The 17,127-nt window shown below is 45.4% G+C and overlaps 1 protein-coding gene across 1 annotated transcript in view; it reads left to right on the top strand.

Annotated features, from left to right (window-relative positions):
* Positions 1–17,127, top strand: part of HSF4 (heat shock transcription factor 4) — an 84,229-nt gene that overhangs the window by 51,888 nt on the left and 15,214 nt on the right. The window contains exons 2-6 of the mRNA XM_044270981.1: positions 1,997–2,105; positions 4,103–4,230; positions 4,806–4,930; positions 14,248–14,323; positions 16,113–16,177. Of these exons, the coding sequence (XP_044126916.1) occupies positions 1,997–2,105; positions 4,103–4,230; positions 4,806–4,930; positions 14,248–14,323; positions 16,113–16,177 (503 nt within the window). The remainder of the gene's footprint in view (positions 1–1,996; positions 2,106–4,102; positions 4,231–4,805; positions 4,931–14,247; positions 14,324–16,112; positions 16,178–17,127) is intronic.

The raw sequence follows: 17,127 nt of genomic DNA, 5'->3' as shown, positions 1-17,127 counted from the left end.
TATAAATAACAATTGGGTGGAGTTAGAGGTGTGGCTTAGTGTAAAAAATATATTTTATCCCTAACATAGTCCCTCCTTGGTCTTTTCAAAATTTGGGAGGTATGCTGCAAAGTCATCACCTACTCTTGTCTTTTCGAAGCACACACATAAATCTATTTACTTACTTACCTCAGCAGAATACACATTACACTCTCCTTTTGTTTGACCCCATCTTCAAGTAAATAGTTTGTTTCTTAAGTTTCAATAGCTCATGGTGTTTGTCTTGTTTCTAGCCCATGTAGTTTTGTCTCCTTATGCAGGTTCATGAATTTGATGTGCCACTAATGATCTACTAAGACTATCGTAAGAGTAGCTACCTGCCTAATTTGCACCTACATCTGAATATAGAGGTGGAGTCCTGACTCAGGACCAGGGGCGTAGCTATAGGGGGTGCAGAGGTAGCAGTCGCTACCGGGCTCAGGAGCCTGAGGGGGCCCAAAGACCCTTGTGCCACATAAGAAGACACCGGTATTATAGAAAGTGCATGCTGGTCAAGTTACACCTCTGGCTGGAGGGAAGAGGTTAGGTCAAAAAATTTGCATGGGGGGGTATCGTTTCAGTTTTTGCCTCAGGCAGCACAAAGGCAATGTGCTTCTCTGTCCCCTGGCTACAAAGCACTTAGTGAAGAGGGCCCCAAGCTGAACTCTTGCACCAGGGCCCATGAGCCTTTAGCTATGCCCCTGCTCAGGACCATAGCGAAACTGCTAAGTTAACTAAATGGCCAGCCAATACCCTTGCATAGTCCAGGGGTCACCACCTTCCCTACTGCTTCCGGTCCACCACTTCCGTTTCCATTCTTTTTCTTCCTTTATTAGAAGTGCTGAGCCAATGGAGACTGCAGCACAAGGCTTTCAAGGATACCTCCATCTCTAACAAAGCTCTCCTGCTAACACTACATCACTCGGAGCTGTCAGTAGAAAAAACGGCCAGCTCTCAGCACAGCATCATCAGCTCAATTGACATGGCACAAACAATATATTTGTACTGAACTTGGTTCTGATACAGTATTTTTGTAGCCATTTTGTACTGGTACTCTATTTATGTACTGAGCTTGGTTCTAGTACTATAATTATGTACAGAGCTTGATTCCTGGTTATATATTTATGTACAGAATTTTCAGGCCTGCAAAAAAAACAAAAACTGTGGTTCACCAGATAAGAACATTAAACCACTGGTTGGATTATAAGGAACTTTAAAAAAAGATGTATTTGAAGGCCAATTTGCTCAGGTTTTCAGTCTTTCTTCTTACCAGACTTCCCATATACAGTGTGCTGTATCTCCAGAACGCGGGTCCTTGCTCACTGTTCGGACTGGTACTACAGTCACATATGCACGACTATCTCTTCTCACACCTAGAAGTTGAGTGGAGAGAGCAGATAATAGAAGTGAATCTAGAGAGCCATGCACATGACTGGATTTAGAAGGTGGTCCTAGAGGTGTGACCTGCATATATCAGACATTTATGGCATTCTGTGACTATGACATTAATGTATGTGATGAGAATACACCTTTAAAAAGTTGTCTGCTATAGAGAACCTCATCTTAAAAACACCATGATAGCATCATGACATTATCGAGATCCCATCATCTATGAGCCATGGTGGAGAGTGGGTACAAATAGCGTCTTATCCTGAAAGACCTGGCATAGCCATAGAGAACACAAGAAGGCCGTTGATTATAATGTTCACATGCCACACTGCAAAAAGAATGTTCAGGAATGGATTGAGGAATTTGAAAAAATTGGCCTCTAAATTCCCCAGACCTCAGTTTGATTGAGCATCTGTGAAGGCCCCACCTTCAAACGTGACAGCATGAGAGGGCCCTACACAATATTAGGCAGGTGGTTTTAAGGTTGTGGCTAGTTGGTGTATGGTTGTTTAGTCTACAACAGTCAGCAACTTATTATAAATGTTGGCCTTTCTCAGTCTTCTCTCTTCCTTGTTTTACTCTTTTTCAGAATGGAACCAGTTTCCACGTCTTTGACCAAGGCAGGTTTGCCAAGGAAGTCCTGCCTAAGTATTTCAAGCACAATAACATGGCCAGTTTTGTGAGGCAGCTGAATATGTGTAAGTGTAGAATGACCTATAGATATCTATAGTCGCCCTCATCATTAAAGAATACACATGTGATTATTACCACTTTATGAGAGAAAATAAGAATCACTGATCAGTCACATGCTCCCTATGGAGAATGGGACTTTCAGGTTACTTGGCAAGAAGTCAGTGGGCACATTTATAAAAATGAGCACAGATTTTTGGATTTGATCTATAATAGAAAATAATTTTCATAGCTTTTTGCATATCCTCCTTCTGACCAGCAGAACGTTCTTGATATTGAGCCCTGGAGGAAGGGGGGGGGGGGGGGGGGGGGGGGCGGGGGGTGCTGAACTCCTTCTGTTCCTGACATAAATCTACAGCATGACAGCATGACTTTTTTTAAATAAAAAATTGTATCTATTGTGTTGTAAGATTTATTTAATGGTTCTATCTAGGGATGAGCAAATTTCATATTTTGAAATTCGTTTTCGGTTCGGGTTGTGGTATAATGTGAATTGCATTATGGATTCTGTTACCACGGACCATAATGCAATTCCATAACGGAATGCATAACGGAATGCCTTTAGAGGCATTCAGTTATTCATTCTGTCATAATAGAAGTCTAAGGCCTGCATAACGGATCCGTCCGATTTTCGTTATGCAGGAGAAGACTTTAGCATAACGGAAACGGGACAGATCCGTTATGCAGGCCTTAGACTTCTATCATGACAGAATGAATAACTGAATGCCTCTAAAGGCATTCCGTTATGCATTCCGTTATGGAATTGCATTATGGTCCGTGGTAACAGAATCCATAATGCAATTCACATTATACCACAACCCGAACCGAAAACGAATTTCAAAATATGAAATTCGCTCATCCCTAGTTCTATCCCTTTAATTATTACTTTGTGTTGTTAAATGTTAAATGTTGAGTTAAAACCAGTGAGCTGACCTCATGAATTGTTAAATAGAAATGACTGTGAGAAGGAAGGGTTAGGCAGCCAGACCAAAGGGGTGGACTCAAGTCACATAGAGGGAAGGGTGGAGAAAAGATGGGGCATTGATGAACACCAAGACAGCTCTTCTGCTCTTCCCTTAACTACAAGCTACCCCTGTGAACAAAAAAAAGAGACGTTTTCTTTCTTTGGGAATTTATTTTTGATAGATTGTTGTGTTTCTTGTGTATACGTGGTGACCTTGACCTATCACATATTCTTTTTTTTTCTGGGACAATATACAGGGTGGGCCATTTATATGGATACACCTTAATAAAATGGGAATGGTTGGTGATATTAACTTCCTGTTTGTGGCACATTAGTATATGTGAGGGGGGAAACTTTTCAAGATGGGTGGTGACCATGGCGGCCATTTTGAAGTCGGGCATTTTGAATCCAACTTTTGTTTTTTCAATAGGAAGAGGGTCATGTGCTGCACATCTCGTATCTTCACAGCCGAGATGTGCAGCACCTAAAATTACGGATACTGGAAGCCTGTGCTAGCATTTCTCCTGCGGTGTTGCTATCAGTGTGTGAAGAGTGGGAGAAGAGGGTTGCATTGACAATCCAACACAATCGGCAGCACATTGAACACATTTTATAAGTGGTCAGAAACTTGTAAATAACTCATGAAAGAATAAAGATACGTTAAAACCAAGCACACCATTGTTTTTCTTGTGAAATTACCAATAAGTTTGATGTGTCACATGACCCTCTTCCTATTGAAAAAACAAAAGTTGGATTCAAAATGGCCAACTTCAAAATGGCCGCTATGGTCACCACCCATCTTGAAAAGTTCCCCCCTCACATATACTAATGTGCCACAAACAGGAAGTTAATATCACCAACCATTCCCATTTTATTAAGGTGTATCCATATAAATGGCCCACCCTGTATATCAAGGCCATATAACCCTATGGATACATTCAAGGTTTACATTTGGTGTATTTCCTGACATATATTCCAAACATGTTAAAAAAAAGAAATGTTAAAACAAACTGATATTTTTCATTTGTATTTATATTTTAGATGGATTTAGAAAAGTCGTGAATATAGAACAGGGAGGACTAGTGAAACCAGAGAGGGACGACACAGAGTTTCAGCATCTGTACTTCCTGCAGGGACATGAACATATGTTGGAGCATATCAAGCGGAAAGTAAGACTAACTTCTATAAACAATATGGTTAAAATCTTAAAAATCATGTCAGTAGAATTTCAAGATAACATTATGAAATGTTTCTGATCGTTTCTGCCTTTTCTCTATCATTCACCACATCAACTATTCTATGTAAGTGAGCAGCATCCTTTAAATGATACGTAACAAAAGAGAATAGACAGATGAATTGCACCCACTAAGTAACCTCCAAAGAGACCATAATAAAACAAATTTGTTCATAAACCTATTTGGTGAAGACCCACCCCTGAGGATCCCTCTTACCATTCATCAGGAAATCTACCACAGGGAATGAAGAGATTTTTAGCTTAGTAAATTTAATTGTGTATCAATTAGACGTGCCATAAAAATGTGAGCAGAGGGAGATAAAACTGGAGGACCTTCAAAATCAGGAGAATGAGAGTTCCCACCATTCTTAAAAATATATTTACATAAGGCTGGACAACCCCTGTAATGTTTCATTTAATTTTACGGTATGTATATGAACAGCTGAGCATTGCACTTGGTCCATATCACTTCATTCAAAAACTGCGCTTAAGTTTTGTCATCTACTGCAGGTATCCGTTGTGAAAAGCGAGGAGACAAAACTCCGACAAGAGGATGTGAGCAGACTGCTGTATGAGCTGCAGGGCATGCGGAGTCAGCAAGAAAACACGGAGTGCCAGATACAAGACATTAAGCAGTGAGTTCTACAGTGCCCGCACACTATGTGACGCATCATCACAGGACAGGGAACTTGCTTGGTGTAATCAGACCCCAACGAGTGTCATCAATTTACACTGGAGAATGCACAGGCAATGATTGAGAATTATCCGTTCACATCTGTATTGACATGCAGTAGCCATCCTCTTTGTATGCCCCCTATACAGATTCATTGTTTGCCGGCAGCACATCCCTGTTTTGACAGAGGACGACCTGCAGCCAACAAACAGCTGCCCGACTGCAGCACAGATGCTGATGACCTATTCTGAGGATACAGTAGGTCATCAATATTGTACTTCCAGAAAACCCCTTTAACATATTGATTCTGTCACAGCAGATTTCACCCTTTGCAAATCCACAGCAAAATCTGTGATGAATCCACCCGTAACTCAATGTGATGTGAGATGTGGATCGTATCTTTTGCCATTTTGAGCAAAATCCGTAGTGGCGGAGCCGAGTGTTGTGGAGATCACTGTTAAAGAGATGGAGTACTGTGGAGGTCACTAAAAAAGGGGCGGCCGCTGTGGAGGTCACTGTTAAAGGGGCGGGCCACTGTGGAGGTCACTGTTAAAGGGGCAGGAAACGGTGAAGGTCACAGTTAAGGGATCGGTCCACTATGGAGTTCATTGTAAAGGGGCGGGGTTCTGTAGAGGCCACTAAGGGGGCGGGTTATTGTGGAAATCAGTGTTAACAAGACGGGGTACTGTGGAGGCCGCTAATAAAGGGGCAGCCGCTGTGGATGTTACTGTGAAGGGGGCAGGCCGCTGGTGAGGTCACTGTTAAAGGGGCGGGCACTGTGGAGGTCACTGTTAAGGGAGGAGGGGACTGTGGAGGCCACTATTAAAAGGGCAGCAGTGTACTGTGGCAGTCACTGTTAAGGGAGCGGGGTACATTTTAAAGGGAACCTGTCACCACTACTATGCTACCCTCACTGAGCATTTCTAAATGTTCATTGTGTTACTCTAAACATATAAATTACACTTTTAATTTCATTTGCAGACAAATTCAATAAGTATTATGCATTTTTGTACTTCCTGCCTTTTATGCAAACTAACATAAAAGAGTCATATCTTACTTGTGTGACCAGAGAAGAGTCATATTTTCAAGCTCTGACTCATCTCAGGTTAATTTACATATGTACCAAATAGGTTTTTTTTACACAATAAAAGCACACAGAGCTATGGGGACTGTGTATTGTGGATGTGCTAGCGGGCGGCCATCTAGTAACCCATGTCCTCAGCTCTATACCCAAAATCCAGGTTCCCTTTAAGGAGTGCACTGTGGAGGGGGGTCAGTGTTAAGGAATGGGGGGCTGTGGAGGTCACCGTTAGGTGGGGGTACTGTAGATGTCACTGTTATAGTGGATACTGTCGATATTTTTTAACAACGCACACAAACATTAAATGAAATAGATGAAATATACCCGTGTGAAGCCGGGTCCTTTAGCTAGTTATTCACATATATTAGCATTTATGCAATCGTTTTTTTTTTTTATGGGCATTGCAAGGAATCCTTCCATTGCTCTATTATCTTGTGTCTTCTCATACCCTAACACTTTATATATTTCCTTTTTTTTCCCCTCTTGATTTGAGAGGATTTTCCTTTCTAAACCAATGCACCTTCAAGTGCAGAAGCACTGCATCTTTACTTCCTAAGATTCTGCCTTACAGAGGACATTTCATGGGTCCAGACATTATGAAATAACTAGGGCACTGTTATGTAGGGCACTGTGCAGGGATGTAATATCGCTTACTAGTTTGTCTGGACGCCGCTCCGTTCCCCCGCTGTGCCCCCCTGCAATCTTCTGGACTGGTATGCTAATAAATGGCATCGGTACAGGGAGGAGGAGACTGCCCTGTTTATCAATGGGCGTCTCCTTCTCCCTGGCTGTAGCGCTGTCCAATCACAGCAGAGAGTGTCACAGTCTGGGAGAAAAACAAACTCACCTTCTCCCTGACGCTCTCCGCTGTGATTGGACGGCGCTACAGCCAGGGAGAAGGAGACGCCCTTGATAAACAGGGCAGTCTCCTCCTCCCTGTACCGATTCATTAGCATACCAGCCCGGAAAACTGCAGGGGTGCATAGTGGGGGAACGGAGCGGCGTCCAGACAAGCTAGTTATTCCATAATGTCTGGACCCATGAAAGGTCCTCTTTAAGTTCCTCAAAAGAGTTTAGCTTTGACTGTAAAGAGCTAATTAAGGCTACTTTCACACTAGCGGCACGGACCTCCGGACTGCCGCTCCGTCCCCATTGACTGTAATGGGGCAGGGGTGGAGTTCCGGCGGAGGCGCGGCAGCGCACGGCGAGAGGCTGCTGGAATAAAACTACGACATGTCCGACATTTATTCCGGCAGCCTCTCGCCGTGCCTCCGCCCCTGCCCCCATTATCGTCAATGGGGACGGAGAGGCAGTCCGGGGGCACACGGTCACTAGCGGCATCCGACAGGCTGTTTACCCGACGGAACAGCCTGCAGGAGGTCCGTGCTGCTAGTGTGAAAGTAGCCTAATATATGGATTGCAGACCCACATGCCATGCATTGATCTATTACTACTGAGCTTAAAGGAGCTGTCCCATGAAACATATTCTACATTTCTAAAACCAGCACCTGGATGTGAATACTTTTGTAATTGCATGTAATAAAGAAATGAGTATAGCCACTGAGGTATTCTGTATAACACATCTGTATAGAGCCACCTGCTGTTTGCTTTTGTCCACCTCACGGAGGTGTTCCCACATGCTCAGTATAAATGTTCAACTATCACCAGCCATATCTTCTGTTAGAAAGCTTGGAGAGAGTCTAGCAGAACAATTGGAGCAGTGAATGAGGAGATCTCTGGATCCATGTGAGGTACAGGGCAGGTTCTAGCTTTGGTAGAAAGAGATTGTCCTGTACTATATGATGTCTGATCTTCATTTTTTACATCAATCATGACATAACCCCTTTAATTTCTAACCATGAATACAAGGCTCATCGTATAACTTATCATAATACATAGGCATCCTCATCACGTCACACCGCCCTCTTTTCAGTGGGTCCCTGCACTAATTTGGCGCAGCTCCGCACGGCGACCACTGCCACCACTACACGCCCAACAGCCTGTCACCGTGACGTGATGAGTGGTTCAGAAGTATACATGCTCATGGTTATACATTATACTTAGTAGAAATAGAATAATGCATGGCATGTGGATGTATTCTATTCTCTTCAATTCTAAATACACACTGTATAGAGAAAAGTATTGGGACACGTGTGTTAAAGGGAATCAGTGACATCCCTATCAAATTCCAGGCATATGTAAAGAAGTATATGCCAAGTTATCTCCCTTGTCAAATCCCAAGGCTTCTTGGAAAGTTGGATCTTGACTCATGGGGGGCCGCTTCCAATAGGTGGCGCTGACAAGATGGTTCTCTTTATTGGGAGACAGCATATTCGTTTCTCATGGAGCATTGTCGATAAGTCTAAATACCACAGAGTACTTCCAGTAAGTTCCTTCTGGACTGGTTTATTTAAGGAAATTCAGCACCCTGCCTAAGCAGCTTCCAAGGCATCGCACTCAGTCAGCCAGATTCCTACTCCGTACTGATGAGGGGCAAGTACCCCACCACACTGTCTATGGATAGATATCTGGCTTCACACTTGCGTTCGGAGCGGATCCGTCTGGTATCTGCACAGACGGATCCGCTCCTATAATGCAAACGATGGTATCCGTTCAGAGCGGATCCGTCTGCATTATATTTCAGAAAAAAATCTAAGTCTAATTGTTAGTCAGACGGATCCATCCTGACTTTGCATTGAAAGTCAATGGGGGACGGATCCGTTTGCAATTGCACCATATTGTGTCAACGTCAAACGGATCCGTCCCCATTGACTTACATTGTAAGTCTGGACGGATCCGTTTGGCTCCGCACGGCCACGCAGACACGAAAACGCTGCAAGCAGTGTTCGGGTGTCCGCCTGCTGAGCGGAACGGAGGCGAAACGGAGCCAAACTGATGCATTCTGAGCGGATCCTTATCCACTCAGAATGCATTGGGGCTGTACGGATCAGTTCGGGGCCGCTTGTGAGCCCCTTCAAACGGAACTCACAAGCGGAACCCCGAACGCAAGTGTGAAAGTAGCCTTACTTGTCAAATCCTAAGGCTTGTTGGAAAGTTAGAACTTGACCCGCAGGGAGCCACTTCCAATAGGTGGCACTGGCGAGATGGTTTCCACAACGTGTGGCTGCACCCAAGGGCCCTCTATATGTCGCGCATCCCAGGTGTAGGAAATGCCGAGTGGCATGTTGCATCCTAAAATGTCTCTTTATGTGTGTCACGGTGCTCCTACCTGGATACGGCTGGACCCCAGGCTTTGGCTCCAAAGCAATAAATAGGGGGAATAATTGAGGGATAAAAGAATAACTTGAGTCCAGACTTTGAGATGAAGTTCAATAGCAGTTTTACTTTCAATAAACGTTCTCCAAAACGTTGTACAGGTTTTGTCTTGGTTCCAGCAGGCTTTAGCATGAAACTGGCAGGCAAACTTCACTCTGCTATATCTGTTTCTCTCTGACTCTGCAGTATTGACAAAATGGTTGTATAACTCAGCTCCTTCTGTATGCTGTACTTCTTCTCTGTAGTTTGACTCTAGGTTATGCCAGGGAACTTTCCTCCTGGCTCCTGAGGCTTTAAGCTTTGGCCTCCATGGACAGCAGAGCTTAGAGTGCTCTGGCTGGTGTGGGCACGTCCAGCAGAGACATGCCCCTGTACACCCTTCCCCTGTCTAGGTAAGACCTAAACTGGAACTAACTGGTCCCCACCCATCCTGCAGGAAATAGGGCTAGCCCACTTCTGCACAGAGGGGGGTTAGAATGGAAAGCTCCATTCTACCTAAGTACAGCTCTGCCATGTTTGCTTCCACCTGCTGGTGAACCAGGGATATTACATGAACGGTAACATAACAACGAAGACCTGGAATAAATACATAAGATGACATTCAGGATAGCCCAATAAAGACAGTAGCAGGGTGCAGAAGTGGTATCACCACTCTAGGGTGTTACATTCCCCCTTACTTAAAACCAAGCTGTTCTTGGCTTGTACTTAGGATACCCAAGGAAGGTTAGAGTGCTGCTTTAGACTACAGACTATCATAACATACATATACTAACATAGAGACGGCTACCACTAGGTTCCTGCCCATATGAGTAGGGTGTCTATTCACAGTTTGCCCTCTCGGTATGACCAGTGAACCCCCAAAAAATACTGCACTAAGTGCTGAAATACTGGGTGTCATGTACTGTAATCCCTCCACAATGCTATGAGACACCCGCAAATAGAAGGGTGTCTTCATCCTGTAATCCCTTCCTAGCACCAAGGCCTTATAATCCTTTACGCTTTGTCACCTTGACGACTAAACAGGTAGCTAAACATACATATCCATAAGGCTGCACACCAAGCCTTAGGACACACCAAAGTAGGAGGAGGAGCTGGTTCTCTCCCATATCCTCCATGAGGGATACTCCCTCTAAACACACATTAGCAGCGGGGTTACCCTTGACGTTGTTAGACCTGCTTGTGACTCTACATTGATGTCCTCAGAGGCAGTCCATATGAGCATTAGAGTAAGGTACTAGCTATCTGGCTAACGGCATGAAGTCCAAAGTACATTTGTAGTGCATGGGATCACATTGTTGTACCTACATACAGAGTACATACAATGGGCTAAATACTTGAACGTTGCTGAATCTGTAAAACATTAATGCAAAGATAGTGCAAATATATTATGCAATAACATAGTGCAGTCAAATTCACATTGGAGTCTTTTCCTTTAATGCTGGCGGGTCAAGCGCTTCAAACTGGAACAAATAGGGCCAAAGTCATTTGTAATCCACATGAGGTAGCTATGTCATCATTTGTAATCCACATGGGTATAATATAAAATAGCAGCAATGGTAATGAGAACCCTTTGAGCAAAAGGGGGTTTCTCGCTTAACCTGAGAAGGGGGGGGGAAGGAATTGGGGCGCTGACGTGTGCAACTTGGGAGTGTTTCTGGAGATGGAGGGGGAATCCTTACAAGCATGTCCATCCAGATGAGGGCCAAACAAGGTCAGCAAACAGCCAACAATTCCTCACCCTTCAAAAAAACGTCCATGATGTGGCTCCCATTAGTCCATGTTTTTTTTTTCTTCTTCAGGATGCAATAGAGGGGCTCCTTAGAGGAGGTATCGGAAATCCTCCTCGCTGCTGGAGCTACTGAATGACATTACAGGGCACTCCTGCCTCTTGTAGGCCAAACTCGCTGCCAAGGTGGTGCTCCGCTGACCTCTAGTGGAGGACCTCGGTAGTGACCGGGTGGTCACACTGGCTATGGCGGCAGCCACATTTTCCTTTGAAGTGCCAGAACTTCCTGCCGGGGCAGGGGAGCTCAGGGTCTCCGGCTGCAGGTGCTGTGGCCAGGATATCTCCAGTGGTGGTGATGGATAATAGGGGCCCTCTTACTGCGGCCGATGCCATCTTCCATGGTAACTGGTAATTGACCATCGTTGTGTGGTAGGAAAAGGCAGCGGTTGACAGGCATCCCAGCTGGAAAGTTAGAGGCGGGGGCAGACCCGGGATCAGAAGCTCCGGCTGGGGCTTTGGTTTCTCTTGGAAACAGAAGACTCCCTCCGCGGTCTCCTGGAGGCAGCACACGCGGCCTGCGGCAGCTGGATCCTCCTGCCAGCACTCAGCTACTGGCAACAGGACAAGGGGTTTGGACAGGAAGGTCACCCCGGTGGCGAATGGACCCTTGAGGGAGCCCATGGGGGTGTACTTAACGTGCTCCCCCGCGTATAAGCTATGACGGACCTGGGGCAGGTAGGGGCATTTTACAGACGTGCGTCCCACGACTAGTTCTTCGCCGCTCTCGTCGTCCACCAGGAAACCGGAGCCGCCTTCCATGGAGAACCACAGGATGGTCCCTCAGCGCCTCTCCAGCTTAGGATCCCCTGACTGTGGGTGGTCCAGGACGTGGATCACCCAGTCCTCGATGCTTTTTTTGTAATCCCACATTGTCTGGGTATGAGCTGTAACTGCCGGCAAGGCAATGGGGTTCAACTGTGTAAACAAACCGCTCTTTCTGGGCGGCAGAGTGGACGCTCCGGCCGCCTCCCCCGGACCAGCCAGTGCGGCGGACACCTCCGATCCTCGCTTAGTATTCCGCTGTACTTGGGAAAGACGTACTTCTTGCAGGGCAGCCTGCACCTCGGGCTCATCGCCCCACACCATTTCACCCCAGTTGGGCCACAGAGGTCGCGCCATTTTGTCTTCCTCTGTCTCTCCGGCACACACTGGTAAAAGGGGCATACTCTTGGAGGTGGGGTCTTCACTTCCTACACTTGCATTGGGCAATTCCCGATGGGCAGGGCTGTCGCTTCCCACTCTTGTGCTGGGCGTTTTCCTGTTTTGCCGCTCTTAAGGTACAAAAAGAACATACGCCATCACTGGCAAAGATGGTGGATGAACCCCTCGGTATCTGGCGCGCACAACCTTGCGCTTGTCGCTCCGTAATAAATGTAGTAAAGGCCTTTTTAGGGGGTTCTCTGTCAATTCTGTAGGCCTTGTAGTATAGAGACACAAAGGTAAATCCTGTTTGTGGCGTCAATATTGCAACGGGTGGCTGCCCAAAGCCTTCTATATGTCGCGCATCCCAGGTGTAGGAAATGCTGAGTGGTATGTTGCAGCCTAAAACGTCTCTTTATGTGTGTCACTGGTGCTCCTACCTGGATACGGCTGGACCCCAGGCTTTGGCTCTGAAGCAATAAATAGGGGGAATAATTGAGGGATAAAAGAATTACTTGAGTCCAGACTTTGAGATGAAGTTCAATGGCAGCTTTACTTTCAATTAACATTCTCCAAAATGGTTTACAGGTTTTTCTTGGATTCCAGCAGGCTTTAGCATGAAACTGGCAGGCAAACTCCACTGTGCTATATCTGTTTGTCTCTGACTCTCCTGTACTGTCAGGGCTGGTTGTATAACTTAGCTCCATCTGTATGCTGCACTTCTTTTCTGTAGTCTGACTCTAGGTTATGCCAGGGAACTTTCCTCCTAAATCCTGAGGCTTTACGCTTTGGCCTCCATGGCCAGCAGAGCTTAGGGTGCTCTGGCTGGCGTGGGCACGTCCAGCAGAGACATCCCCCTGTTCACCCTTCCCCTGTCTAGGGAAGTCCTAAACTGGAAGTAACTGGTCCCCACCCGTCCTGCAAGAAATAGGGCTAGCCCACTTCTTCGCAGAGGGGGGTTAGTATGGAATGGAGAGCTCCATTCTACCTAAGTACAGCTTTGCCGTGTATGCTGCCACCTGCTGGTGAACCAGGCATATTACTTGAACGGTTACATAATAACATTATTAGGAATGCACAGTGTGGAGGACCACTCTGGGGTTTACAGTTCTCTTTCTTGGGAGACACTTCTTTGCATATTCGTTTCCCATGGGGCATTGCCAATAAGTCTCAATACCATGGAATACTTCCAGTAAGTCTCCATACAGGAATGGTCTCCTTAAGGAGATTTAGCACCTTTCCTAAAATGGTTCAAAGGCATCACACTGAGACAACCAGAATCCTACTCCATACTGATGAGGGACAAGCAACCCAAAACAGTTATCTACAGATGGATATCTAGCATGGTTACATTCCCTTGTCAAATCCTAAGGCTTGATGGAAAGTTGGAATTCGACCCGTAGGGAGCCACTTCCAATCGGTGGCACTGGCGAGATGGCTCTCTTTCTTGGGAGGCAACTCTTTGCATATTCGTTTCCAATTGGGCATTGCCAATAAGCCTCAATACCACATACTTACTGGAGTACTTCCAGTAAGTATTCATGCAGGACTGGTCTATATAAGGACATTCAGCAACCTGCTAAACTGTAGGCATCTAACCTTAGGTTGCTTTGCTTTGTTGGCCCAAGTGTCTTCTACAGCTTGGTCTTCAATACTGAAAGTGCATGGGGCCTCTGCACTAGTAATCCTTGTTTGGTTTGACTATGTTCAGATGCAAAATCTAATCATATAGCTTACTCTAAGTACATTACAATACGTATAAGAATAATATGGATGGTAAAATCCAGTCACACAGCTATAATATGACCGTATTTTACCATCCATATTACGAGCTCAACAAGCTTCCAGTTCTACTCGGTCCTATGATGATCTAAGTTTAGTTCAGTAGAAATGCAGCAATTGCCACAAACATCAGTGATTATGATCCAGAGGCATAACTACCATGGAAACAGAGGAAGCAGCATTATTAAAAGAACTGACTCTTTTCGTTTTGTAGGCGGAATGAAGTCCTGTGGAGAGAGGTTGTCTCCCTTAGACAAAACCATTCACAACAGCAAAAAATCATCAACAAGGTGAGTTTCTAAGACCTTGTAAGTGTCTAAGACTTTCTAAGACCAGCAGGACCAGCCGACCACCTTATGTTTAATAGGGTTCCCCTGAACCCATACACATAAGGTATGGTAACTTCCACATGTTGAATTGGTTAGGAGGAAAAGCTTTTGGCTATTTAGGGTGTTGGTGCCTTCAGGCTCTTTCATCAGCTGGTCTGGCATATTCTTAGATAATGCAGCAAATATTGACTCATTGGCCAGATATTTCACTGTAGGAATGCCAAGACTGCCTTAGGCCTTATTCTCACACCAGTAAATCACAGACGTGTGCTGTCTATGTTCTCCATTGACAGCACACGGATGTGAATTCAATTACATTTTCTTTTCTGTGGGCTGTTGGTTCGCAGAAGAAGATGGTGGCACAATCTACTTTGGTTCTTTTTTTTGCCCAAACATGCTCACCCAAGTCTGGTGGTCCATGAAAAACTCAGGACAGCACACATATATCACATGGACATCATCAGAGACAAAAAAAAGAACATTTTTCCAAAGCCTATCATTGGAGGTCCTCTATAAAGGGGCTGTGCAGTGTCATGATATTGATGGCCTATCCTTAGGATGATGATCAGATGCTCTAAGAAGCTACACGCTTGTGTCTTCTTCGGTGTTCACCTGCAGTAATTCACGGAAATGGGAGAGGAAGCTGTAATTACACTGCACCGCCACTACAGTCTAGACAGTGGGCAGGTAAACATCTAAAGAGCGCCGCAGCCAGGGGCAGATTGGGAACTTAAAGTGGCCTTGGAAAAAAACTAAAAGTGGCCCCATATTGTAGGTTGGTCCAAATTGACAGAAGATGGGCCAAAACAAGTAGGCTGGGACGACAGAAGTAGGCAGTGCCTGCAACACTGTAGTGCAGCACAGAATACCGCCCCAGCAGAACCAAATACCACAGGGTAGCACAAAATACTGCCGCCCCAACCACAGTATTCAGCTGTATCACAGTTGAGTTCAGGAGGGCACCTGTGGCTGTTGAGCATCAGATCATTATGTACCTGGCATGCGGCCATCAAGAAGGCTTGAGTGGCCCCTGGATATCAGCCCCCTGGGAAATTTCCCTGCAGGGTCCATGGCCGTTCCACCCCTGGCCTCAGCCCCTTCACACACCTAATTGGCGTGGTTGCCTGGAGTTAGATTCCCACTGATCTGATACTGATGACCTACCCTGAGGACAGGTCATCCATATCATGTACTATTCTTTAGCTATTATCTATCTATATTATCTATCTATCCAATCTCCACAGGTGACCTGATGCTGATACTGAAATATTAATACTGCTAAGTCTTCCATAGCATTGTATGAGGAATAGCATGCACTGATTGTGTATGATGATGCATGTACGGTAGATTATATTTCACCTGTATTGCACCTTAATAAAGTGAGGTGTGGATCATAATTATGGGGGGTTCAGCCCGCACAACCCTATGCAGGTGCTGTATCTGCGCTCCCTGGACTTTGTGTGGCTGTCGTGGCCCATAACAGGTAGGAACTAGTGTTAGGGACCACTCATGAAGGCGACCTTGACGTGGTGAGTGGCTAATTACGCTTTGGCCAAAATGTACACCAATGCCTTATTCAACATCCAGCATAAAGGCAGGGCAGAGTGCTGGTTGCAGAGTGTGATTGCATTTGTGTTTTTGCGTGTGGATCATAATTAGTTTTTTTCCTATGGTTTTATCAGTACATACACAGGGTGAGAGGTCAGCGCGTTCTGTAACTAACACCCAATTCTGTGCTTTTTCATGACAGTTAATCCACTTTCTGTTCGGACAGCTGCCTCCTGGCCCCTCCAGTGCTGGGATAAAGAGAAAGATGTGAGTGCCTACAGGAGATCACCCCCACCAACAAAATCACAAGCTCAGCGTGGCCCTGAGTGCAGATCACCTGACCCGCTCACCCTAGTGATGGGCGCTGAATGGACCTGCTGAGTCAGATCTGCTGACCACCGGCTTTCAAAATACTGTGTATGAAGTGCCCTCTCAGCTCCTGGGACTATTGTGGGGGCAGAGAAAGGAAAAGGCATCCCAAAATAGGCAGATAAGCATGATCATCCAATACGGATAACAAGGGGTGTGTACGGAAGAGAGGGGGTGATGTGAACATTTTAAAATTCATAAGCAAAATTGAGACAAACTGACATTTGTCTGAAAGGGAATGTCAGGACATTTCAGTCATACTGTGGACCAAACCATTATGCGCAGTAGGTAATTCACTATCCAGAGTGATGTCACTAGTTTCTACCAAATTAAGAGTGCTATTGCAGTGACCCAGGAGAAGTGAATAGAGGATGGGAGTGGTGGTTATGGCTTCTTTGGGCCGTACAGTGATTAGAGGGTGCACCTGTGGGACTCCTGTTTGGTGGTAGTTGGGGGGCCCTTGAAGTTGGATGTTTGGCTGGGTGCAAGCCAGGACCGTGGATATTGGAGACAATAGTCAGGCCAGCTTGTTGTAATAAATAAAGTCTCTTTACTAGGTACTAATGTAGTACAAATAGCAGCAAGGTATAGTTTTAAGGTATACAGTATCACAGTGCAATAATCTGTCTATAGCAGGGTATGGACAGCAACAATGATAGTGATTTTATAGTATTTCTTCTCTCTAAAGACACTTTGCAGTCTCTAAGCAAAACCACAGGCTTGCAATAAGGGTATTGTTAAGTCGTTCTGCAGGTCCCGGACTGAGGGGGTGCAGAACTGAGATATGGGTGGCCAATCCATTTCAAAGTAAAATGGCTTGGCAATATTCCCTGGTGTAAATTCTTTCT

The sequence above is a fragment of the Bufo gargarizans genome, chromosome 10, assembly GCF_014858855.1.
Source record: "Bufo gargarizans isolate SCDJY-AF-19 chromosome 10, ASM1485885v1, whole genome shotgun sequence".
In the NCBI taxonomy this organism is placed as follows: domain Eukaryota; kingdom Metazoa; phylum Chordata; class Amphibia; order Anura; family Bufonidae; genus Bufo; species Bufo gargarizans.
This window is presented reverse-complemented; position numbering and strand designations above follow the sequence as displayed.